At 44.5% G+C, this 26,627-nt stretch overlaps 1 protein-coding gene across 1 annotated transcript in view; it reads left to right on the plus strand.

Annotated features, from left to right (window-relative positions):
• Positions 1-1,471: 1,471 nt before the first annotated feature.
• LOC145412146 (uncharacterized) overlaps positions 1,472-26,627 on the plus strand; it is a 73,230-nt gene continuing 48,074 nt past the window's right edge. Inside the window, exon 1 of the mRNA XM_080282081.1 lies at positions 1,472-1,556. Coding sequence (XP_080138207.1) covers positions 1,472-1,556 — 85 coding nt within the window. The remainder of the gene's footprint in view (positions 1,557-26,627) is intronic.

Raw genomic sequence — 26,627 nt, forward strand, 5'->3', positions numbered from 1 at the left:
CACCCACACCCACACACCACCGTTGTCATATATCATGTTTTTTGTGCTGCGTTATGGGCCGGAATGTATCGGCGTGGTGAAGTCTTAAATAGTCTTTTCTCCTCATACAAACAAGAGTTTCAAGAATACAGCAAGGAAAGACACTAAGCACTCGCTACTGTCACAAACCAAGACTTTATGAGACTGATTATTAAAATGCCCTACACTAATCATTCCTTCTTTCTTTCCACAGATTAAATAACAGGAACCAGCCAGCGGAAGAACAAACAGAGAAGAAATTCCCGTTCGAATGAAAACTGAAATAAATAACATGAAAAATAAATGGGATAAATTAGGTCGAAGTAAGAATGACGTTGTCCGGATAAACGAATTGACTCGGCTAGACTAGCAGTAATTTCGAATAAGCAAGTTCGTATAAGTGAAGGATTAAGGTGACTGGTCAAGAGAAAAAAAAGAGATAAATATAAATGAAGAGTCTGACGAGAAGAGATGGAATCCTTTTAGCCTCTTGTGCAGAAAAAATATCTTTACTGAGCTGAATATAACAGCACAGAGGTATCAAGAAGAAACAAAAAATAAATATGACACCGTACTGAAAGGGTAAAAGTGTCAGGATAAGAATAAAGCACTTTAGAAATAAGAAAGGAAAAATCTGAGAAGCCGGATAAAGAGGAAATGCAGTCCGGTTAACGAAAACAGCCTGGCCAGTTAAGTGAATGCGTGAACCATGTAAGTGAAATTGAGGTCCGGATAAGTGAAAGTGCGAGGCCGGATAAGGGGAAGTGCGGTGCTGTGTAGAACTAAGTGCGGGAACCGAGAGAGGGGAAAGCGCAGAAAGCTGAAGTGTGAGGGAAGTGTATGAAAAGTTTTAGTGTGAGGAAAACATAGGAGTGGTGTGGGGCCACCGTGGAAGTGTGGAGCAATAAATAAATAAATAAATATATAAATAAATAAACACAGTACATAAATAATTGGGAATACAGATGGTGGGAAGGACTGTGCGGTGAGAGTGGGGGCAGAGTTGGGGTGAGGGTATAAGTGTGTGGCAAAGCGTGAATGATACTACAAAGCTTTGTGATACACAGAGGCCGCTGTAACAACACTTACACTGTACAGTGGTCCTGCTGCCTAACCACACCATTCTACTGATACCATTTCACTGACGGTGAAAATAGGCAGAGTGACGCTGCAATACCCTGTCTGTTGTGCAGCCAGGCAAAACGAGGCTGCACTACCCTGCCTGCAGTGTGGCAGGGCAAGGCAGGGCTACAGTGTCCTACCTGCAACCCAGCCAGGCTGGGTGAAGCCGTTGGTGGAGCGAGGTAGGACAAGTCTACAACACCCTGCCTACAGTGTGGCGAGGCAGGGTGAGGCTGCGGAACTCTGCCTACAACGGAACGAGGCAGGGTAGGGCCACGGTGCCCTGCCTACAGTGGAACGAGACAGGGAGAGGCAGGGCGAGGAAAGCGGGATGAGCTACGAGGAGGTGCGGTGCGGGTGTGTGTGGGAGCACCTGCCTCACTGCACCAGGCTTGTGGGAATGGCGGCCAGCATAGGTGAGTCAAAGGGGTACGTGGGAGTAACAAAACAGTGGGACAGGGAAAGTGAGGTGATGGAACAGGGGGAAGAAGAGAGGGGTAAAAGGGCATGGGGAAAGGAGGATGAAGGGGGATGAGGGTAAGGGAGTAGTGAGACAAGGAAGGGAGAGAGAGGTATGAGGGGAAGGGAAGTCAAGTGAATAGAAAGGAAAGGCAGGTGTAGAAAGGGTAAAGAAGGCTGGGGGATGAAAGGTGGCAAAAGATATAGGTGAAGAAGGGTAGCAGAATACGGGCGCACAAGGAGAGGAGTATGAGGGGGAGCGAGATAATGGGAGGAAGATGGAAAGGTACGTGAAGATGGATTAATTAGGAAGGAGGATAAAGAGGGTAAGGGGAAAAGGGAAAGGGGATAACGGGATAATTTGATAAGGGGTATGAGGTGGCGGGGGAATCAAGGGGGAGGAATGGAGGTGATAAGGGAAGTGGAGGTGGGTGGTGAAACTTAGAGTAAAGAATGTTTGTGGGGGGAAAAATGTATGATTTTTAAGGACGGGTGACAGGAGGTGGGCGGGCAGGGATGTATGAGATTACAGTGTGCGAGGCAGAAGTGTGTATAGGTGAGGATGTGTGAGGCAGGGTGTGTATAAGGCAGGGTGTTTGTGATGCAGAGTGTTTGTGATGGATGGTGTGTGTGTGTGTGTGTGTGTGTGTGTGTGTGTGTGTGTGTGTGTGTGTGTGTGTGTGTGTGTGTGTGTGTGTGTGTGTGTGTGTGTGTGTGTGTGTGTGAGGGAGGATGTGTGTGAAGCAGGATATGTGTAAGGCAGGGTCTGTGTGTGCGTAATGATGTGCGCGAGGCAGGGTATGTGTGTGGCAGAGGTGTGTGAGTGGGGGCGTCTGAAAATTACTGTGTGTCGGTAGGAATGTGTGAGGATGGGATGTGTGAAGAAGGCGTGTGAAATAAACAGTATGACAGTGGTGATGTATCAGGCAGGAGAGTGTGAGTGAAAGTGTGTGTGAGTGCGACAGAGATGTATGAGTGAACATGTGTGATGCAGGGGTGTAAGAGTGTGGGGGTGTGAGTCAGTGAGTGTGGTATATGTGGATGAAGAAGTGTGAGTAAAGGTGTGTGATTAAGGGTGTGTGAGGAATGGACATGTTAGGCAGAGGTGAGGGAGGGTGGAACGTGGAAGTTGTAGGGAGGAAAGGAACTAAAATCGTGAAAGTGAGTGAGTGAGTGAGTCAGTGTCGTAGAGAGAGAGCAAGTGAGTGAGAGGCTGTAGGGGAGAGAAGATGGAAGCGAGAAAATGGCAGAAGCACCATGAAAGGGAGGGAGGCAGGGCTCAAAGGAATGAGTAGCGAGGAAAAGAGACAGGAAGGGAGAAAGCGTTAAGATACGAAAAGAAGGACGAAAGGATGAGAGGTGGAGGAATGAATGAAAAGAACGGATGGAACAATAAATCCATAGAGAAAAAAGATTTAGACGGACAGATGGACAGACACAGAGACAGAAAGATGCTGATGTGAAAATTAACTGACACATAGGTATATAAACACACAGACTGATAAAATAGATAGATAGATAGAGAAAGAGAGAGAGAGGAGAAAATGAGGTGAGGGGAGAGAAAATGACAGGACATGAAAAGGGAGAATGAACACGGACAGGGAGACCTAATAATAAACTCTCTCTCTCTCTCTCTCTCTCTCTCTTCTTCTTCTTCTTCTTTTCATTTAACCCGTGGCCAGCATGTACAATTCCTATTAGTAACTTCCTCCCATCATCTCAAAACTGTATCAACACCAGGCGATATCTTGCTACGCCGGCCTCCAGTATTTAAGCGGGTTTGAAAGGCTCGAGACTCGCCTCATTTATTCCGAACGCCCCGTGGGTATTAGAGTTATTTCCGCGACTGTACAATCTCGCTCATTAATTACTTTACACTTGCGGGATACCAAATTAGCGAAGAGGGCGAGATACTGATTTTATGCGATATTAGTGATCAGTAGATCTGGAAGATTTCATTACGTTTTGACATATAGAAAGTGTAAAGGGACTATTGACCATACTTGTACTCTCCCCCACTCCAAATTACTTCCGTACAGTGCCAAGCCTCCCCCTCTACTTTTATTTTATTTTATTTTGTGTTATTTATTTATTCATATATTTTCTACTCTGATAAGCACGAATAATTACAGCACTATGCCTCTTTGATTTTTTTTTTTTTTCCATACTGTGATGAGCAGGGAATGTGTAAAAAACAGTTATCGGAATTCCGTTTGTTGTCGAATTTTGATGTCTAAATATTCATTCCATTTTATGTTATTATTTCAACCTCAAGACAAGATATCTGCTTCTAATACACATTTCCTTGGAAGATTTATGCACGTATTTGTGTATCAGTGTGCTTTATTGAAGATATGTGTGTGTGTGTGTGTGTGTGTGTGTGTCCTTGGAGGTATATAAGTGTGTAAGAGAATGTAGCAATCCCCATTCTCACACTCCACAAGCAATGCCCTCCACATGTGCCCTGCAGAATGTGTCGCCTAATTGATTACACAAACAACACGGGGCTAAAATTAATACCATTTAGCCCAACTGAATCTCATTTATTCGGGAATTCAGACCCGGCACGATTCACTTTTCGGGTAAATGAAAAGTATCATTAACCAGATAGAAGGCTACATTTACTTCGTTTTAATTATCAGCAGCGGCAAAAACACGCATTGCCCCCAGCGCAATAACTGAAACGGATAAATAACGCTAATGCAAGATTTTAACGAGTCGCTCCGGCGGTATCTGGCAACTCCGCTGATGGGATGTAAACAAAGATGGCGGCGTCGCCGGGAGGGTAAGAGATCTTATTATTCTCTCCTTTTCCACGCTACATGATGCAGGGAGAGGTGGAGGGGGTCTTAACGAGTGCCCCGGGAGTAAGAGAGAGACCATCAACCCTCTATTTGCCTTTCCTCCGTCTCTCCGGCCCCTCCCTACCTCTCTCTCTCTTCCCTCACACACACATTCTCACTCTGACGGGTCGGGAGGAAAAATAGTCACGCCGCGGGAAAAACAACACACACCCCTGCCGGAATTGTGACCAGGGTTAAAAGCAGAATTTTCTTTTTGTCATCTCACATTCTTTTTATTTGGGCAAAAATGGAAGCCAACGCCAAGTATAGTTTTAAAAAGTTATCTAAAAAAAATCTTTCGACCTTCACCCAAGAAAAAAAAAAATCAAAGAAAATGGGGCGCTGGATTTACCAAGAAGCATACTATCAACTGACTCTTGACTAAGCATTTTTTTTATAGGATGAACGAGAGGAAGAGGAAATTTTTACACTCCCCTTTCCTCGCTCTTCCTAAATAAAAGAAATAAAAATAAAGAATACTTCCCAAAGGGTAATGATCGTAACTTCTGTGTATCTCGACTACAGCCAGTAACAGTAAAAGGCGAGGTGTGGCATGGAGAGAGAGAGAGAGAGAGAGAGAGAGGACTATCCTAAAGCTACCCTTACTCCTTGAAATAGGGAGGAATAAAACAACTGGAGCATCTATAAAAACCCTTACAGATCCAACGCTGCCGATTACTGGGGAGGGGTGAGAGGGGAGGCTGACGGTGTGTGGAGGAAGCACTGGATCTATCTGTTTCTGTCTATCTATTCAAGGGTGGACTGGGGAAATGTGGGAGAGGCAAGGTATATCTGTCTGTCTGTTTGCCTGTCTGAGGGGTGTGAGAGGGAGGCAATGTATCTGTCTGCCCTGTCTGTCTGCCCTGTCCGTCTATTCCAGGGTGGTCTGGGGGAGTGAAAGGGAGACACTGAAAATGGCTATCTGTCCCTCTATCTGTGTCTGGAGTGGTTTATCTATCTGTCTGTCTATACATCTATCTATCTAAATATATATATGGAGTGAGGAGGCACTACCAATCTATGTCTGTATGTCATTCATCTGTTTACTTACAAATCTACTTACCTCGATCTATTCACCCGCCTCTCCAAATCCTCTGTGGAGTAAGCATGAGGCATCGAAGCTGTCTGTCTATCTATCCATGTCTGTTTACTTCTCTCTGTATATCTGTCTCTCTGTCCAGCTATCTGTTTATCAATCTGTTCATGTCTGTTTTTCTGTGTTCTTTGCAGTCACCGAATCAGAGTTCAACCGGGGTGGCAAAACAGATAACTAACTAAATAAATAAATAACCAAATACGCTCCATATTTTATCACCTCCCCCTCCTAACTCTTTTATCCCTGTCCATTCCCTCTCTTCTCTTCTCTTCCCTTCCTGTTCTCTCCCTTCCCTCGTTTCTCCCATCCTTTCTCCCGTTTCCTCACCCTTTCTTCTGTGTATCCTACTTTCATATCTCCCTCCAACCCAATTCTTTCCTTTTCTCCTCGTTCTCATACCTCATGTTTCTCCTCCCTTCTTATTTTCTCTTGACTCTCTCTCCTGTCCTATAGCGCCCTCTTCTGCTCCTTTTTCCTTCCCCTCCTTCTTCTCCCTTTCCTTCCCCTCTCTCTGCCCCCTTTCCTTCCCCTCCCTCTCCTCCCCTTCCCTTTTCCATCCCTTCCTTGAGTCGGACATGTTTCCTTCAAACTCAACACGTCTTCCAATCTCCAAAATCCACGGAATCACCATTCAAATCGTATATACAGCACTACAGGCCATAAAATATCACTTTCTACCTCTGTGCCATCTCTTGAAAGCCTTTGACAGCGCCAATCGAAATATCTTACTTTAAAGGGTTTCATACGTGGAATCTCTTTGGTTTGGAAACTACTAAACTATCAACAGTAACATATTCACTATGATGAAGTCTGGTTTTATTTTTCTCTTTGCTGTTAACTCCTTCAAACCCATGACGTATTTTCTTTATTTTTATTGAGCTTCTACCAGACGATTTTAGTCAGCTATGGAGGTTTCTCAGTTATTATGTTAATGATGACAATATCTGTCCCCTCAGGTTCGTAAAATCTGCGTACCCAAAGCTAAAAAAAAAAAAAAAACGTCAGGAGCAGCAAGAATAAAATCTAAAAATCGTCTTTGGAACTGAGAAAGCTATGTTGATGTGAGGGGGGGAAGGAGGAGGTAAAATATATATATGACTAATTTTGCAAGACAGTGGCTGAAAGTAAAATAAATAAAAAAAAACTGCATATTTTTTTAAACCATAAACTTCATTTTCATCCAATTTTTTTTTTTTTTCAATTTCTTCTCACAAAAAGGACAATGGAAACCACAATAAAAAGAGGAAAAAAAAAATACTCTGGCCTTCCGCGGACTGATAGCGGGTGCAGGTCACGCTCGCTTACCGTAATGTATAGAATTATGGAACAGTCTCACAAATTATATCAAGGCAAGAGTAATTCGGGACACTTATATATATGTGACACTGAGGACCATGCATTCTTCTTGTTCGGGTTCTCCTCCTTCTTCTATTTCCTCCTCCTCCTCCTCCTCCTCCTTCTTCTTTCTTTTCTTCTTTTTCCGCTTTCTGCATCTCCTCCTCCTCCTCCATCTTCTTCCATTCCTCCTCCTCCTCCTTTCCCTCCTCCTCTCGGAAACTAACATTATTTACCCAGTGTCGTAAGTTTGGTTATAAATATCTCCCCGCAATATCTCTTGTATGCTTTTAAAAACGATGCATTATGAAAATTATTGTGCATGTAATGAACTCACTATTTTTCTGACGTGTCGAATTAGCAATGTATATACAAAAAAAAAAAAAAAAAAAATACTTTAAAATGAATATGTATTTCTGAGTTTTATTCTGCTCTTTCTTCTCTTCTCTTCCCTCCGCCCTCCCTTTCCTCTCCCACTCCTCCCTTCCTGCCCTCAATTCCCCCTTTCCTACTCCATTTCCCTCCCCCTGCTCCCCCACTCCCCTCATTCCTTCCTCCTGCTACACTTCCCTTCCTTCCGATCATACTGTCCTCCACTCTCCTGTTTCGCTTCCCTTTCCCTTCTCCCCATTTTCTCTCTTCCTACCCCTCCCACTGCCTCACTCCCATCTCCCTCCTTCCTCAGTTCCCTCCTCCTCCTCCTTCCGAATTCCCTCCCTTCTTCCTGTTCCTCTTCCCTCCCCCTCCTCCCGAATTCCCTCCCTCCTTCCTGTTTCTCTTCCCTCCCCCTCCTCTCCCCTCCTGTCTAGGCAGAGAACAAATTCCCACAACTTGGAGTCAATTTCCAGTTTCCTTCCTCCTCCCCTCATTCTCTCTCTCTCCTATCTTTCGTCCCATCTCTACTTTGGTTTCCCTTCATTCATCGCTTTCCTCTGCTGCCACATTCCTTCCCCCATTTCATATCTCATTCTCTCTCCCCCTCTCTTCCCCTCCCTCTCTCCCTCCTATCTCCAGCTGTCTTCTCTTCCTCCTCACGCTTTCTTCTCTACTTCCTCCTCGTCTCCTCCTCTCCCTCTTCCATCACTTTCTCCTGTCTTTATTTAGTTATTGTCTATCCTATAACAAACAGCTTGAAAGGACCGACAGGTATATTCCCGTTTGATTTCCTTTGTATCTTTTTATTTTCCTTCCTTCGATCTTGCCCCCCCCCCCTCCTCTCTCTCTCTCTGTACCACCTCCCTTCCCCTCCATTCAACTCCTTTTATCACTTCTCTCCATTCTCGTCTCTCTCCTCTTTCTTCCCTCTTTCCCTTCTCCTTCTCTCCTTCCATATCCCTCTTCCTCTTTTTTTCTTCTCCTTCCTTCCCCCTCTTCCTCTTTCTTCCTCCCTCTCCCCCTTCCCTTTCCCCCCCCTCACCCTCTACCTTTCCCTTTCTCCCTCCTTCTTTCTTCCCTCCCTCTTCCCTCATTGGCTCCTCTTATTTTTCCCCCCCTTCCCCTTCCCTCTCTGCCTCCACCATTCCTCCCCCTTCCCCCTTCCTCTCATGCTACACTCCTCAGAATATTATGTCTCTCGCACCACCAGATTTTTCTCCTTCAAGTCCTAATTCTCTCTCTCTCTCTCTCTCTCTCTCTCCTTCCTCTTAGTAATTCTCCTCACCTTTTCTCCTAACTTCCTCGCTTCCCTCCTTCCATAATCTTCCCAATTACAACCACACTGTTCTCCTCTCCTTTCCCCTTCCTTCATCTTTTCCCTCCTCCTTCGCTTCCTCCTTCACCTTTTTCCTCCTTCTTCGCTCCATCCTTCACATTTTCCCTCCTCCTTCTCTCCCTCCTTCAATTTCCCCCCTCCTTCTCTCCCTCCTTCACATTTTCCCTACTCCTTCGCTCCTTCCTTCACCTTTTCCCTCCTCTTTGCTCTCTCCTTCATCTTTTCCCTCCTCCTTCTCTCCCTCCTTCACCTTTTCCCTCCTTCACTCCTTCCTTCATCTTTTCCCTCCTCCTTCGCTCCCTCCCTCCTTTCCTTCCAAGACGTCAGATTATAGGACAGAAAACAGAAAGTCTTAATTAATGGTGACTCATCCCCTTGGTAGGCAGGGGGGGAAAACAGGGATAAGTCTACGGATTCTTCTCTGTACAATTTAAAACATCTATCTATCTATCTATCGAGCCAGATGTATTAAATCGTACAGAGAAATACATAATATTGGTATTGGATAAAATTATGGAACTTCTTTTTAAAATTTTGACGATGATACAAAAACTGGTAATTCTGATGTGTACAGTATGTCAAAGAATAATGATGATGATGATGATGATGATAATGATGATGATGATGATGATGATGATGATGATGATGATGATAATAATAATAATAATAATAATAATAATAATAACAAAAGGAAAGCATTCGGGATCCGAATGATAATCGCCCGCAGAATATGCTGTTGGCCATGTCCAATATTTTGGCCGTATCTTGATACCCTGAAGGTTTCATGTTGATAGCTCAAGCCGTTCATGAGATATGATGGGAACACACACACACACACACACACACACACACACACACACACACACACACAGAAGCAGGCAAAAAACACTGTTGCTCCGTCTCGTAAAGGCGAGCGATAATAATGACGTCCTCCAGTTGAACAGGTTAGGAAGAGGCTTGACCATCACCTGCTTGTTAATTAGACTCCACACTTACCTGGACTTCCACTGATGCGCAGGACTCCACTCTGATGAAGGCCAGAGTGAAAGAAAGAGTGGATAGCCTGAGCAGAGTCCAGTAAGTCCGTCCAGTCCAGACCTCTTCCAGCTGCATAGGGCTCCACGGACCTGGTTGTACTGTAGTCACCTCTGGAAGTGAAGAATAAGTTTGTATCAAAATTGCTATACGCCTCATCTCCTATACGCCTTTCACCTTAACTTGGCTCAGATTTTCGTCCTTTGGAAGACTTTTGTCACGTAATTTATTGGCAAAGAAAGACAGTACTGTGGCTCTACATCCTTTCCATGGCACTTCCTCGTGACTAGTGCCATAATCTTAGTGTGAATCTATTGTTAAGGCTCAGCATCCCAGACGGAGCGAGAAAAATTTTAGGCCAGGTTAAAGTTAAAATGGTATAGTTGTCATGTTTGGGTGCAAAATGTGACTTTCTCTCTCTCTCTCTCTCATTTACCTTCCATGTCGCACATCCTCCTCTCTTCCCCTCCTCCCCCCATCTGCCACCCCCTCCCTCTCTCCCCTTCCTCCTTCCTTCTTAAGCTCAACACACCTGCTTCCTTCTGGAATTTAATCAGGCAGGGAGGCAAGCAGGGAATAGGCAGGTAAGAAGAGGCAGGTAGGAAAGCAGGCAGGCAGGGAGAGCGGCAGGCAGTGAGAACGACAAGCAAGAAATGAGGCAGACAGAAAGGCAGGAAGAATGGCAGGCAGGGAGTGAGGCACGGAGGCAGGTAGAGAATAATGAAAGGAGAGAGGCAGGGAGGCAAGGAGACAGCTAGACAGGAAGGCAGGGAGAGAGGCAGGAAAAAGGAAAACAAAAAACAGGAAGGAAGGAAAAGAGAGAGGCAGAGTGGAAAGAAGGGAAAGGGAAAGTCAGGGAAAGAGGGAAGGGAAAGGAAGAGGGAGGGGAGTGGGGAGAGAGATGGGATGGGAGTGGAAGGAGAGAGATGAAGGGGAAGGAAGGGAAGGCGAAATGGAGAGAGGAGGAAGGGGAAAGAAGCTTAGTGGGAGAGGAGAGGAAAGGAAAAGAGCCAGGGAGAAAGACAAAGGATGGAAGGGTAAAGAGAGACAGAAGGAGAAGGGGAGAGGAGAGATAGATTAGTAAGTATGGGAGAGAAGGAGGGTGGGGGAGAGAGTAAGATTAAGTAATGAAGAAGGAAAGGCTGGGTGGGGGTGGGGGTGGGGAGGGAACACTGAAACTGAGAGGATTGGACATTTAGAGTGGCGGAGTAAGCAGGCTGAGATGGGTGGCGGGGGGGGGGGAGGGGGGGGACTAGTTTTCATTTGTGGAGAGAGACCGAACGAAAAGCTGGAAGACTGTAGAAACCGCCCCTTGAGAGACAATGACACTAAAAAAAAAAAAAAAAAAAAAAAAAAAAAAAATCAAGCTCCGTCCATTTCGAGGTGCCAAGATACACTGCGTTTACCCTTCACTAAGACGACGTTCCCAGTTTTTTTTTTTTTTTTTTTTTTCACAGACTATACTGTAACTGGACGATTTTATTCAAGTCTCTGTGGACCTCTGACATTGAGGGGCTTCATGGTGGCTGTATCTAACCCTTGCAGTTTGAACAGCATGCACCAAACTGGCTAAAATACCTTGATAATCACAGCATAGTGGACACAAGTGGTCGAATTCAAGGGGTTAAGAGACTGGGGGGTGTAGGCAGAGAGACACACGAGCTTAGGGTGATTGCTCTAGAGCTGACCAGTTGTATATATGAAACACTGAGAATACCAGTTAATTTTTGCACTATAAAGCGAAACAACAAAGCGGCTAAAATATGCAGGCAGATGGGTGATACATGCCCGCCGTAAAGGAAAAGGCATGTAAACAGAGTGCACATAGCTAACAAAAACAGTCTGACATAAAAAAAAAAAGGTTTCACGGAATTGTGTGGTGAACTCCCCATCTTCCCCCCCCCCGCAAACGCATGAGAATCGTGTTCTACACAGAGGCAAGTGAAATCAGCAACAATGCAAAATTTAAGAAAATAAAGACGGAGTTGGTTTAGCACACCCTGCCTCTGAGAAGCCGACTCAGGGAGAGAGGTAATGCGATTTTACCTGGAAAAATGACGAGAAAAAGCAAAACTACAGAGTCGAGTGTGAAGGACTTAACTGTGTAATGCTGAAGCACAGGGACGGTGTTGTGGAAGATTATGTGCGAGTAGAAAGCTTAAAATATTGAGTTTTTAAAGTAACAAAAAAAAAAAAAGGTTTTATCTAACTCAACGTACATAGAGAGAGAGGGAGAGAGAGGGGGGGGGGGAGAGGAGAGAAGAGAAAACAAAAAAGGAAAAGGAAAAGCAAAGAGAAGTGAACAATAACAAAAACACATCCAATCATAACATACTTAGTACATAACCCGTGCACACGAAACTCTAACACGCTCTCCTAAATACACACACACACACACACACACACACACACACACACACACACACACACACACACACACACACACAATTCCCAACGCTAAAACGAGGTTGGCTATTTGGCTATACAGTTTCGATAATATAGAAATTAGGGTTGTAAAAATATATTGTGATTTGGCTGTGAGTGTAATTGGGTGTGATGTGTTGGATGGATGTGTTTGTAATTAATGGAAAAGCGTTCGAGCACATATTCTGTAATGTGTGAGAGAGAGAGAGAGAGAGAGAGAGAGAGAGAGAGAGAGAGAGAGAGAGAGAGAGAGAGAGAGAGAGAGAGAGAGAGAACCATAAAAGCGAAAATAAAATAAAATGACAGTGAAGAGCAAAGAGGAAAACGGGAAAATGAGAAGAGAGGAGAAGAGGAGAGATGCAAGATGGGTAGGGAAGATGACCATGAGTAAAGAAAAAAGAGGAGGCAACAGGAAGAGAGAAGAGAGGAGAGGAGAGGACATGAACGAGGTGGGTAGTTAAGATGAGTATTGGAGGGTGTGGTGGTGACATTAAAGAAATCTGCTCCCATCCAGTTAAGTGTTCACATATATGGCAGGTCATTGGAGTGGGGTCGCCTGTCGTTAGGGATGAGCACCTCTCGTTTATCATATCCTTCTAACTCCCACTCACTCACTCTACACTCATCGCGTTATTCTTTCCTCACTACACTGTTTCCTTACCCACACCATAACCACACCACACCATTCTCTTATTGTATCTCATCATTCCACACCACACTACAACACACATCAGGGTACCCCCTCACCACACCTCTCTGCACACCCTTACCACACCACCCCCTCCCCTCACCACAGCCACCATACCTTTCCCTTCACCATACTCTCTTCCCCTCACCACACAAGTACTCCTCATCATATCGCACTCTTCACACCAAACCCAACAATGCCCTTCGCTACACCACACTTCCCTCATCATATTGTCATCATCTCACTTCACCACATTCTTCCCCTCTCCACACACCAATGTCTCTTCTCCCACCATACTCTTCTCCACCCCTCACCAAATTCTCACTACATCACACTATTACCACTTCATCACACCCCTACCGGACATCACAAGATTGGTCGCTCACCACACCCCTGTCCCCGCACCACAGCTTCACCTCACCATTCCCTCACTTACACCACACCGTAATCACCTCACCACACCGTCGCACCACACCATCACACCTCTCCGCTCCATTCACCACACCACGGTCCCCTCATCACACTATCATCGCACCTTCTCCCCTCACCACATCACCACCGACTCACTGCTATAGGCCTATCACTCCCTTCATTACACCTCTTGACAAAGCAGGAAAATGAAAAATCACAGTTTCTATTTAACTACGTATATTCTAGGCATTACAATACTCTGTTTTCGCTATGATGTGATTTGTTTTTGTTTTTCTTTATGCGACGGCGCTGCATACATCTATACTGGGAACTCATTTGCCCTGGGGATGTAATCACACATATTGTTCAGTTTGTCATTAATTAAGATAAACTTTAGGCTTTGGGGAAATGGAGGCTATTCTCAGTCGCATATACTCTTCTGATGTTAGATAAAATAAATTCTCAATCTGTGAAAGAAACATATTCAGGTTTCTTCAAGAGTTTAAGAGTTCTTTAGAGAAAAAATGTAGCTTCTTTACTCCTATTACCCTCCCATTTAGTCGCCTGTAGTATGTCACGCTGGGAATACGTGGCCAGATAACTTTCCCCACTTCCCTCACCAACTACCACCCCTAGCCCACCGCATTCGACCTTTATTTACTGAACTCGTTTTAACACCTCGTTCCTGAATGTGGGCTGGCATTGTTCAGTACGTAGCTCAGGCTGGTGGGATGGGTCCTACGCACGCCAACCACCACATGCAAGGGCGTATCCAGGGTTGTAGGAAGAGTGGGGGGGGGGGCACAAAAAAAAATCGGTCTATAATGTTGAGAGGAATGGGTGGAAAGTGGGCAAAAAGCAAGAACAAAGGGGTGGGGGGGAATGGAAAGAAAAAAATATATATGATTTTGCTGGAACCCTCATTTTTTTTAAATAGTTGCAATACTCTGTAAAAAAGCATATACTAGGATATGTTACATCCAGCCACAAGGAGGGAGGAGAGAGGGGGTCACCAGCAATAATGGAAAAAAAAACAAACAAACACGCCCTTAGTTCACACCCACGCGAGGCGCTCTGCTCGCACACACAGTCACGCATTCACTCAGGCATTAATATATATTTCATACACACGAGTTGCTTTGATTCTACCAATGTTATTTGATAGGCTACTTATTTGCACAAGAAATCAAACTCCTGGCTGTTTGAGTCACGGGAGAGAAAACGGATCCCAGTAATATTCCCAGTAATATTCCAGCTCGTTGACTAATGAATTGCGTTTCAGATATTGTATATTAAATCCACAACATTTGTAATAAATGCAGCACATTTAAGCTTTAATTCTAGCAAACACTAGACTACGGTTAAGTGGTAGATTTAACAGTCGATCAAGAGGACGTGAGATCGACCACAGGCTGGGAAAGGAAACAGTCTCAGAAGGTCTTCCACAAGAGCCACCTACAGTAGGCTACCTGTACACGGCATAAACACATCCCTGCTGTTATAATCACATCGTTCCTGAATGAAAACGTCCTGTAATATAGCCTGTATGAACGATGGTTATTATCGCATTTAGGGAGACTGCTGGACCTTGAGGAATGAACTCTCAAATTAATGAAGGATGCAGGACATTAAAAATCTCTCTCTCTCTCTCTCTCTCTCTCTCTGAAAACTGAAGTCTTTATGCAGTAAAAAAAATAAAATAACATACTTTTCATGTAGCCAAAAACAAAACTATATAATACTTTTCACGTAAACAAAAATGAAACCATCCAATATTTTTCACGGAGCCAAAAATAAAATCATCCAATATTATCACGTACCCCAAAATAAAAAATAATGTTTTTCACGTAGCCAAAAATAAAAAAAAGCTACTATTTTTCACTGAGCCAAAAGTAAAGCATTCAAGACTTCTCAGGTTCTCAGAAGGCTAAGTAATAAATTCAGAAATGGCAAGGACTTTCGAGAAACCTCCGCCCAGGGAAGAAACTATTGGTCTTGGGGATCTGCAGTGTGTGTGTGTGTGTGTGTGTGTGTGTGTGTGTGTGTGTGTGTGTGTGTGTGTGTGTGTGTGTGTGTGTGTGTGTGTGTGTGTGTGTGTGTGTGTTTCTCTCTCTCTCTCTCTCTCTCTCCACGGTAACATAACAGACAGACAGCGGGAAGTGAGGCACAGACAGAATGTGAGTTACAGAGAGGGGGTTAAAGACGGGAAGTGAGTGAAGGGCAGGATTAGAGAAAGGACGTGAGCCGGACAGATACCAAATGTGGGTACGAAACAGACAAGCAGGAAGTGAAAAAAGACAAACAAACAACAGAATGTGAGTTGGACATGACGTGACTCAAGAAACAGGAAGTGAATTACAGAGGTTAGACACAGGAAGAGTCAGAAACAGAACTGGAAGTGAGTCAGACACAGAAAGTGAGCTAGAGACAGGTGAGTTTAAAGGAATACGTGAAGGAGAGAGAGAGAGAGAGAGAGAGAGAGAGAGAGAGAGAGAGAGAGAGAGAGAGAGAGAGAGAGAGAGAGAGAGAGAGAGAGAGAGCTGCCTGAGTTAGAGACAGAGCCAACCGTCGATTAAATTACCTGGCCAAAAAGCAGCAAATGAAGTTCACTTAATTAGGACATAGGCAGACAGCAGACCCTTTCCTCTCTCTCTCTCTCTCTCTGGGGGGTAAGAAAAGCGACTGATAATTAAAGACGCTGTAATTAAATTCTGCACTTGTTTGTTTGTTTGTGTTTGTTTGTTTATGCATTACTTGTTTTTATTTCTTCCCAGGTAAAACTGAAGAGGTGAGAGAGAGGGAGGGAGAGAGGGGTGGGGGGAATGAAGGGGAGGAAAGAGAATAGTGAGGGAGAGGAAGGGGAGGAATGGGGAGAGGAAGGAAAGGAAGGGAGAGGAGGGAAGGGAGCGGAGGGGAAGGAGGAGAGGTTGGGGAAAGAAAAAGAGGAGGTTAAGGGGAGAAGAGAAGGGAGGATGGTGGAGCAGAGAGTAGATGGTGAAGGAGGCGGGAGGGAAGGGGGAAAGGGAGAAAAATTGGGGAGGGAGAGAGGGAGGGCAAGGTCACAAGGGAGAGAAGGAGGGGCGGTGAGGGAGGGAGGGAGAGAGGGATGATGGTGAAGGAGGAGAAAAAGAGTGGAAGGAGGGATGGAGGAAAGAACGGAGGGATGGAGGAAAGAACGGAGGGAAGGAGGGAAGAAGGAGGGCAGGAAGAAAAAGAGAAGGAGGGAAGGAGAAAGAGAAGAAGAAGAGGGATGAAGAAAGGATGGTAAGGTTAAAGAGGGAACGGAATGAGGAAGCTAGGAGAGGGGAGGGAGGGAAGGAGTGGTGAGAAATGGAGCGAGGGGGGGGGGGAATGGAGGGAGGGAAAGGAAGGGAGGGATGGAGGGATGAATTAAGAGAGACGTAGAGGAAGGAAGGGCAGCATCAGTTACGAGACGGTGAGGAAGAGGATGGAGAGAAGAGGAGGGATGGAAGGAAGGAGAGAAGCACAGAAGGAGGAGGATGGGGAGACGATGAAGGATGAAAGAAGGGATGGAAGGAGAGAAAGATAAGGGCAAGGGGAGAGAAAGAGATAGATAGGGAGGGAAGATGTGAAAGAAGAAAGGGGAGAGAGGGAGGAAAACAGGGAGAGGAGGAGGAAATGAGGGAGGGAAGGAGGAAAAGAGGGAGATGAGGAGGAAAAGAGAGAGTAAAGAATAAAAAAAGAAAGAAGGGAAGGGAGGACAGACGAAGGGGGAGATGGAGGATGTTGGCAGAAATGTGGTAAGAGTAATGAGGGAGGCGTGAGGAAAAACAGGAGAGAATGGAACATGAGGAGTAAAGAAGACGGGACGGGAAAGGAAGGAAGTGAAGACAGTGCCATAGAAGACATATAAAATAATAGAAAATTAGAAGCACACACACACACATATATATATATATATATATATATATATATATAGAGAGAGAGAGAGAGAGAGAGAGAGAGAGAGAGAGAGAGAGAGAGAGAGAGAGAGAGACTGCCTCAGAGGGATTTGCATGGAAGAAAATGAGCATATAAGTTAGCAAATCAAAAGAGAGAGAGAGAGAGAGAGAGAGAGAGAGAGAGAGGATGAAGCAAAAAACATGACAGGGAAAGGAGGGCGGAATAACGAGAAAGAAATAAGAGGAAAGGAGAGGGGAATAGGACTGGACATACCGGTAACGAGCAGATCAAAGGTACACACACACACACACACACACACACACACACACACACACACACACACACACACGCCCAGCTCTACATTTCTCTCTCTCTCCCTCTCCCCTGTGTGACACATACATATACACACACACACAGGAGCCATGCACACCTGACATTCCGTTTCAGGTGGGTCGCTCGTAATTATGAGAGAGAGAGAGAGAGAGAACTTCAACCTTTCCACAGGTATGAATGGGCGCGCCAGGTAAATCGGCTCTCCCAACCCACTTATCCCTCCCGATAAATTAAGGGGAATATGTGGGAATAGAAAGTCAGCCAGAAAGGGAGAGGAAAGTTTAGATAGATAGAAATAAGTCACAAAAATGCTAATATACTGACCAGAATTTTTCACCTGTGTGTCTTAATTAGTGATCTACGGCAGGTTAATGAAGGAAGGGAAAGAGAGAGAGAGAGAGAGAGAGAGAGAGAGAGAGAGACGAAGGCTGTGGATAAGAGAGTGGAGGGGAAGCGGTAAAGGAAGTAAAGGGGAAAAGGGAGATGGAAAATAGAGGGGGAAAGGAGGAGTGGTAAGATGAAGGGAAAGAGAGGAGGAAAAGGAGGAAGGAGGAAAGAGGGGAGTGGGGAGTAGAAGAGAGAAACAGTTCGGTGGGGGGGGGGAGGGAAAGAGACAAGAAGGGAACCCAGGCGAAGGGAGGGGATGGGGAGGGAAGAGGAAGAGAGGGGAAGGGCAGGAAGAAGAGAGTGCAAGGGAAGGGAAAGGTGGAAAAGGCAGACTGCGAGGGGGAAGGGGGAGTGTAAGAGGAAAGGGTGGACAAGAGGGTACTGGGAAGGAGGGGAGGAGAGGGAGAATGAGGGAGAGGGGTAGGGGAAAAGTGAGGCAACAGAAGATGGAAGAGGGAGAAGAATAAGAACTGAAGAAGCAGAAGCGAGGGTAGGAGAGAGTGGAAAAGGGTGGGAAGGAAGAGAGAGCAACAGGAGGAAAGGGAGAAATTGAAAGGGAGAGAGGGTGAGAAGGGGAATGGAAAATGAAGAGAAATAGAAAAGAGAAACAGGGGAAGCAGGAGAGGAAGAATAAGAAAGGGACAACTGGAGGGAGGGAGCGAGGGGGGGAGGGAGGGAGGGAGCGAGGGGAGGAGAGAGGTCAATGAGAGTAATAAAAAGAAAAAGAGAAGTTTAAGGTGATGGAGTGAGAGAAAGAGCGGCGGCATGGGAGTTGCTTTAAGGGAGAGAGAGAGAGAGAGAGAGAGAGAGAGAGAGAGAGAGAGAGAGAGAGAGAGAGAGAGAGAAACCCCAAAGATCCACCCAGTATAAAATTCTTGCCTGTGCCAAGTCCATTCCCTTCACTTGCATATGAAGGCTCAACAACAGCAACTCTCTCTCTCTCTCTCTCTCTCTCTCTCTCTCTCTCCCTTAACTACCTGTCAAACTATCCATCTACCAGTCTATCCATCCCTCCATCTTTCACTCCACCTCACCACGAAGTCAGGCAAAGACAGACGAACACCTAGACAAGACAAAGGTGAGATATGCCTCCTGTTCTCCCCTTGTTCTTCCCTTGTTCATCCTTTTGTAGTTTGTTTCACACAGCCCAGCGGTAGAAAAAGACCATACTGTGGTTCTACGTCATTTCTGCAGCACTTTTTCGTGACTAGCATCGTATTCCCGCGTTAATTCAGTCTTATAACCCTGCATTCACGATGGAGGGATGGTAATTTTAGGGCGAAGGTAAAGTGAACAGCGAATAGTAACCAAGGAGACTCATTCCAATCTCATAACTAAGGTTCATTGAATTTAATGGAACCGTGACTTATTATTCACGATGGTCCAGTTCCGTCAGATGAAAAAACCGAAAGTAAAATTAATAACCATTGCTGTAAAATATCCAAGAGGAACCATTTCAGTACGGTGAATTCTCTTTCCTTTCTTTACTAATTTATTTTTGTATTTATTTAATCACTTTTTTTTTTGCTCGTCAACAACCGAGTTGGTGAATGAATATTATATGTAACCCTTCTAGCCGAGTAAAATCGTCTAACTACAGATCTAACTATACAGTGAGATCTATGCTTAACCCTGCTATACGAAAAAGTCTATCTTGGGCTGAATAAAATCGTCTGGAAGTCAATATCTAACCCTCCCAGACCGAAAAAAAAAAAATCTATACAAAGCTGAGTAAATTCGTCTGAACACAGAATAAAATAACTCGAACAGAAATACAGAAGAGGTTTGTGAACTGAGAGATTAAACAACAGCAATATCTCTGAATGCCGGTGGGAGAGAGTTCGTCAAAAGCTTTTATTTCCCAGGCAATTTCTGATGTGATGGACGGGACAGAAAGTGAGGATATGATTGACCGTTTCATTATTTCATGCAACGTGTATTTAAATTTAGTGTAATAAAGGTGGAATAAGGCATAAAGTGTTTCTCAGGTGAACTCCAAGGAATATAGTCTTACCTTGATCGATTTTTTGTTTTATTATTTCAAACACAACACCAAGGGAAAGTTTACAGTAGCAAGTTCTGTATAGTGACGTCAGTTTACCTGTGTCGCAAAAACATGTTCAGTTTCTACCTTCTCCTCCTCCTCCTCTTCTTTATGTCACCATCAAGCTATTTCATTCACCATAAAGAAGAGCTCCACACCCATGAATAGCACAGGACTTCAGCCTTCCCCACATCTAAATGCTACCCTCGCGTCCTCTTCCCTGACGAATATAGGTGAGACGGTCTAAGTGGAGAGGTTAATTAAAGTGGCAATTAAGAGAATAATGTCCCTCCTTTTTTTCTTTTTTTTGCCTCTTCGACATCTATGTAATACTCGTCTGTTTGTTTGTTTTCTTGTTTTCCTACGAAGCGTCTGTGTCATCAGCTGACCCGAAAGACATAGCTATTTTAAGTGGTTTTAAGTGTAGTGATTCTAAGTGGAGGTTTTAAGTGTAGTGATTCTAACGGGTGGTTTTAAGTATGGTAATTCTAAGTAGAGGTTTGAAGTGTGAGGTAATTTTAAGTGAAGGTTTTAAGTATGGTAAATTTAAGTGAAGGTTTCAAGTATAGTAATTCTAAGTGTGGCAATTTTAAGTGGAGGTTTTAAGTGTGGTAATTCTAAGTGGAGGTTTTAGGTGTGGTAATTCTAAGTGGAGGTTTTAAATGTGGTAAATATAAGTGGAGAATATAAGTAAAATGAATGACAACTATAGAGTTTTAGACTCACCGACGTCTGTATAGTACCCCCAGAGAGCAATTACTTCACTGCGTATTTTAGTACACCTGATGAGATGTTGTAAGTGGAGATTATATTTATAGGGAATGAAAAGTACAATGTTTTAGCCCTCCCAGCTTCCATACGGTACCCCTGTGGCCTCTTACCCGACGGCGTGTCTGTGCCATCATCTCACCCGAAGAACATAGATGAAAGGATTTAAGTGGAGGGTTTAAGTAGGTTATGTATGTACGTATGTATCAGCGACAGACATAAACAGATAGATAGATAGATAGACAGATAGACAGATATAGATAGATAGACGAATAAAATGGTCTAGGGTGCAGTGGAATGATACCAGCGAACACAGGACCATGGGAGAATTAATGGTAGCAATATTAACACTCGTACTCCTATGACCCACTCCCACCTGAGAAATATCGTATGTCGTTACTTTACCTGCACTGGAATAGTAGAGTTGTCCCGGGTATGAGAGGGTAAAGAGAAATTTTTACAGTAAACCGGGTGAAAAGTGTAATATGATACCCCTGTGACCTCGTACTGGACGGCATGTCATCAATTCACCCAAGGGGGCCAGCAGAGAACACGGGCCTGCGACACTCCCTCTGGTGCAGGAGACGCGACTAATATGCAGACCCGTCCATCGTGCCCCAGGCTGACCAACCCGACATCCAGGTGTGAGGCAGCTGGTCTTAAACCGTTCCTTTCCAGATACTTTACAGAGATTGAATGAAATCGTATGGCAGTGGCTGAAACACAGTGGAAAAATCGTCACCGTGTTGAAGGGGATAAATATACGCAGGCAGAACCGTAGCTAATGCAAAATTTTTCTTCCTTTACATATATATATATATATATATATATATATATATATATATATATATATATATATATATATATATATATATATATATATATATATATATAATCAATAATTTACAAGGTTCTCATAAGGAACATGTACATACGAATTTTTTGGGGGGCGTGAGCATTTGCCTTGACACAGTGCGAACTAGAAAGTAATCTGAGTGAGCCTACCTCCCTCAGCGCCAATAAAACATTAAGATTTACTGCAATAATTTCTCTTTCATACCAGACGAATACTTTACGGCCTCATATAGTAAAACAATTCTGCGGTCTTAGTCTGCCCTGTTACACAGTATCGGAGAGGGCATACCTTCACCGATGCCAGTCAAGTTCATGATTTATTCCTGCATCCGGATCTGGATCCATCTCAAAATCTAATAAATTTTTCCTCCCAATCCTCACCTCTCTACCAGATGCTGTTGAAATCCCGGGGCAACCTACTGAGATATCTTGTACACAAACATACACAAAGCACGAGAGAATACATAACCTCCGTCCAACTTCGTGGGCGGAGGTAAATTTGGGCAAAGAATATAATGAACATTTTATGGAAAACTGAGAACAGAGAGAAAGTAAGTGAAGAGGTCAAACCACAGATAACTGCAACACAAAGGGTTACCTGGGTTGACTGACGATCGTACCTCTGGTTATGCTGCTGTTTACACTACTTTCTGTTTGTCTACTACTGTACAAAGTTGTGGTGGGTGACTCTGATATCAACCCCAACCCTCCGACCTCTGCCGGGTCCTGGGTGTGGGTGTCATGTGAGGCAAGGGCCGGGGTGCAACTCTGGCGTGTGGTGGTGACAGCTGCCAGTACCATCCAAGCTACTCCCACTGGGTCTTGAATGCTATTACATATTCCTCAACTACACCATGTCTAAGCATCCCTGTCACCTTGCAGGGTCTTTGTGTTGACTTTCAGAACGATTTCTACCCAGGATCTGACAGGTCTACGTGAGTATTTTCTTAACCATTTGTATCCAACGTCCTCTATAATGGGCGGTGTCGGGCATCATCGAAAATTAATTAAGGGGCCAACCCAAAGTCTGGACTCATAAGCTTCGCGACTTTGAGCTGGTAAACGAACGGCAGTATCCTGAGTATCTTCGCCACGATAGATCACCCGTAGCAACTTCAGGCAGTAAATGGGTTAGTGTGTTGCTTAGGCAGTAAATGGGCTAGTGTGTTCCTCTACCGCAATGCACTATATACCTCAGGGATGGAGGAGGAAGGCCGACACATCAAAGTCTGTGGGTGAATGCGTTATCTCTTGTACTTTGCTGGCGTTGATGCTCCACTATGCTGCTGGGGGATTTCGCAGGCTTATCTTTGTTGCTTAATGAAATACTACGGTGGCTGAAGGAGGCGGTAGCAATGACGCGGTGTTGAGGGATGTGTGTGTGTGTGTGTGTGTAATGACATGTCTAAAAGCCCGCGTAGGTTCACAGGTCTAGCTCTGTGACTTGAGAAATTCTGCAGTGTTTGAAAGAGGCCGTGATAATGAGGTGTTGAGGGAAATATGTTCATCAGGGTCAGGTCAGGAATGGAGTGGGGTGTGGGTGTAGATTTCTATTTTATTATTATGATTATGATGATGATGATGATGATGATGATGATGATTATTGTTGTTGTTGTAGCTGTTGCTATCACTGTTATTATCATTATCATCATCATTATTATTATTATTATTATTGTTGTTATTATTATTATTATTATTATTATTATTACACATGTCCGACTCTAAGCACAGACTATACAGTACGTTCCCTGAGCCCCAGAAGTTCTACATACGTGCCATACATCTTTACATGACACCACCTGGGCGCTAATACCCAACGGCTTGGTGGTGTGAAGAGGGATTCATTGAGGGAAAAAGAACGATGAGGGAAGTTCGGGGAGTAATGGGAGAGAGAAGGCGCAAGGGAGGTGATGTGGGAGGAAGGAAGTTACAGGAGAGACGTGAAGCGGAAGGGGAGGAAGTGTAAGAGAGAGGGAGGAAGTGAACAAGTGGGAAGGAGGAACTGTAAGGGAATGTGGAAGTGAAGTGAGAGGGAGCGAGGGAGAGAAGAAGGAAGGGATTGATATGGAGACAGGAAGTGGAAGGATGGGAGGGAAATGGAATGAGGAAGTGAAGAGGGATGGTGTAAGCCCTAAAAGACACAGGTCGCTGGGTCCACTAAGTAAATATTTTCTCTCCCTTCCTTCCCTCCAAGCTCTCCCTTACCTCCACACTCTGCCCCATTTCCCTCCCTCCCCTGTTCTCCTCAAACCCTTTCTTTCTTTTCCCCCTTTCCTGTATTTCTTTCCTCTCTGTGTTCATTACTCTCTCTCATCTTCCTTCAATATCTACAAGTTTTCCCTTCCTTCGCGATTTCAAAGAATCTCTCCCTCCCTATCTCCACTAAGCTCTCCCATTTTCCTATTCTTCCGATCTCCAAAAGCTCCCTCGCCACCTCACTTTCCTGTATTCTTCTCTCCCTGTCTATTAAGCTCTCCTCCCTTCCCTCCCCATCTCCAGACACTCCTGTATCTCCATCCTTCCTTCCTACCTCCTCCTCTCCCTTTCACCAACGTTCTCTGCCTCCAAATTCTCCCTCCCTCTATCTCCAGACTCTCCCTTCCCTTCTTTGCCTTCCTCTCCCTCTCTCATTCCCTCCCCTGCCGTCCTCTCCTCCTCTCCCTCTCTCCTTCCCTCCCTGCCTCCAAACTCTCCCTTGATGCGCAGGTGTTCCAGGTAATTTATCGAAGCTTCCTATTAAGAGCAGAGGCCAGAGGTAGGCAGACTAGGGCTACACTTAACCCTTCCACAACCATCACCTCTTGTTATTAATATAGTCTTGTTACCTCCACGCAATTATTATCATTATTATTATTATTATTAATATTATTATTATTATCATCATCATCATTATTTTTATTATTATTATTATTATTTCACATTCAGCATTCGGTTTTATCCCTGCTGTTGCCCTACGAATATATTTAGCATGAAAAAGAAATCTGGTAGGGAAGGGGTGAAAACAGTCTCCATTTTCTAACACTTCGGTACGATGACATTAATAGATATTTTTTTCCTCTCTATCGCCAGGCCATATTATTCGACTTTGGGGAGGCTTCTCATAAGACCCACATTCTCCCTAACACCTTCTCCTTAGCGATTTATTTTTGGATATGGCTGGTTAATATGATTTCGTAAGTAATATATGCAGAGTATGGCGACATCGGAGGGATTTATATATAACACAGGCAAGAACAGTAAGATGTAATAAGCTAAATAAATCGCTTAGGGAGAGGTGTCAGGGGGCTTCCTCAACTGACGAGAATGCGGGCTCAGGTCTCGGAAGAACGACAAGGTGGTTTATTTATTTATTTATTTATTTATTTATTTCTATGCCTTCCTCACACGATTTTGCTCAGACTAAAAAACGTCTCTCGTAGTGAAGGGGTCAGGAACGTTTGGACATGACGTAAAAACACAAACGTTTAAATATTGGGGGGGGGGATAAGAACGTTTAAAGACATAACAAAAATCGTGAAATCAGGATAGAACAATATAACAGTAAACATTAGAACAAAGTAACAGTAAAAATTAAATAACTGAAAAAGAATCATAGAAAAATACGGCCTAATACAAATAAAATCTGACGAAAAATTATGTTTCAAAATTTCACCAACAGAGAGACAAAAAAGATGAAAAGATAAATGGCAAACGAGATAAAATGGTTGACTACGTAAAAATATGGGATAAATTCACAGAACGCTGAATACATACACTTGGAGATAAGGTGACGCACCGAAAAGCTGATAGATGTGTGGACTGTGGTGATAGATAGATGGGTGTGTGTATGGACAGAGGGAAATACACACACACACACACACACACACACACACACACACACACACACACACACAAATATATATAAAACAGAGAGAGAGAGAGAGAGAGAGAGAGAGAGAGGAGTACCGAGGCTACAAGGGGAGGGCATGATGTGTTTGTTCTCACATTACGATATCGCAAATTATAAAAAGTCACGAATACAGAAACACAAACAGCATCAGAAATGGCAATGTCTGTTATGTAGGTGCACAAGTACAACACGATCTGAAGCACGGAACGGTGAGCAGATGCACACGAAGGACAATTCTTAAAGGGTAGAAGTGGTGTATTTACGTGGTACAGAGAGCGTGAGAGAAGGGACATGAAGAGTGGATAGGAGTAGGGTGGAGAAATGGGTGTATGTGAGTGAGCCAGAGGGTGGATGGAGGTGTGGAAGGCCAGGGTGGTGGTGGGTGGATATGGTAAGTGGAAGCATGGAGAAGTTTGGTGTGGATGCTGCGGAGGGGAGAAAAGTTGTGTGAGGAAGAGGAGGAGTGAGGGAAGAGGGTAAGAGGTGAGAGAAGAGGATGAGTGAGGGAAGGAGTGGACGGAGGAAAAGTGAGAGTGAGGTAAGGAATTGAGGGAAGGAACGAAGAATAGGAGGTAGGAAGGAGTGAGACATACAGCTAGAGGAAAGGAGTGAAGGAAAAGTGGGACAGTGAAAGGAGAGAAGTGAGGAAAGGAATGGGCAGTTTGAGAGAATGAAGAGAGTGGGGTAAGAGTGAGGAAGTAGCAGAGGGAGGGAGGGAGGGAAAGAGTCCAGAGAGTAAAGGAAAAGAAGGGGGAGTGAGAAGAGACGGAAGAAAAGGGAGTCTGGGGGTGAAAAAGAGAGAGAGAGAAAGAGAGAGAGGTAAGGAAGGGAGTAAAGGAAAGAGTGGGGAGAAAGAAAATGAAGAAGTCAGGGAGGGAAGAAAGGAATGAGTGGGGGTAAAGAGAGAGTAGAGGGGTGAGTGAAAGAGAGGAGGATGGAATGAATGAATGAGAGGAGGGAGCGAAGAGAAAGAAGTGGAGGGAAGAAGCAGAGGAGATAAGTAGGGGGGAGAGTGAAGGAGGGAGGGAGAAAGAAGGAGGGAGGGGAGACAGAAGGAGGGAAATAGTGAAGGAGGCAATGAGGAAAGGTATTCATTCCCCTACATGTCCCAAGGGAAGACCTGCCTGTCTGAACTCTGACACATACACGGTTGAGGGAAGGAAACTTAGCCGCCGAGGGAGAGGAAGGAAGGGGGAAAAGGATGGGGAGGAGGGAGGAAAAAGGGAGAGAAGAGGAAGGAAGGAAGGAGGAAAGAGACGGGGAGGAGGGAAGAAAGAGGGAAAGAGGAAAAAAGAAAGGAGAAGGA

Source organism: Coenobita brevimanus, chromosome 92 (genome assembly GCF_032717465.1).
Source record: "Coenobita brevimanus isolate Jiangsu-jjx chromosome 92, ASM3271746v2, whole genome shotgun sequence".
Classification (NCBI taxonomy): domain Eukaryota; kingdom Metazoa; phylum Arthropoda; class Malacostraca; order Decapoda; family Coenobitidae; genus Coenobita; species Coenobita brevimanus.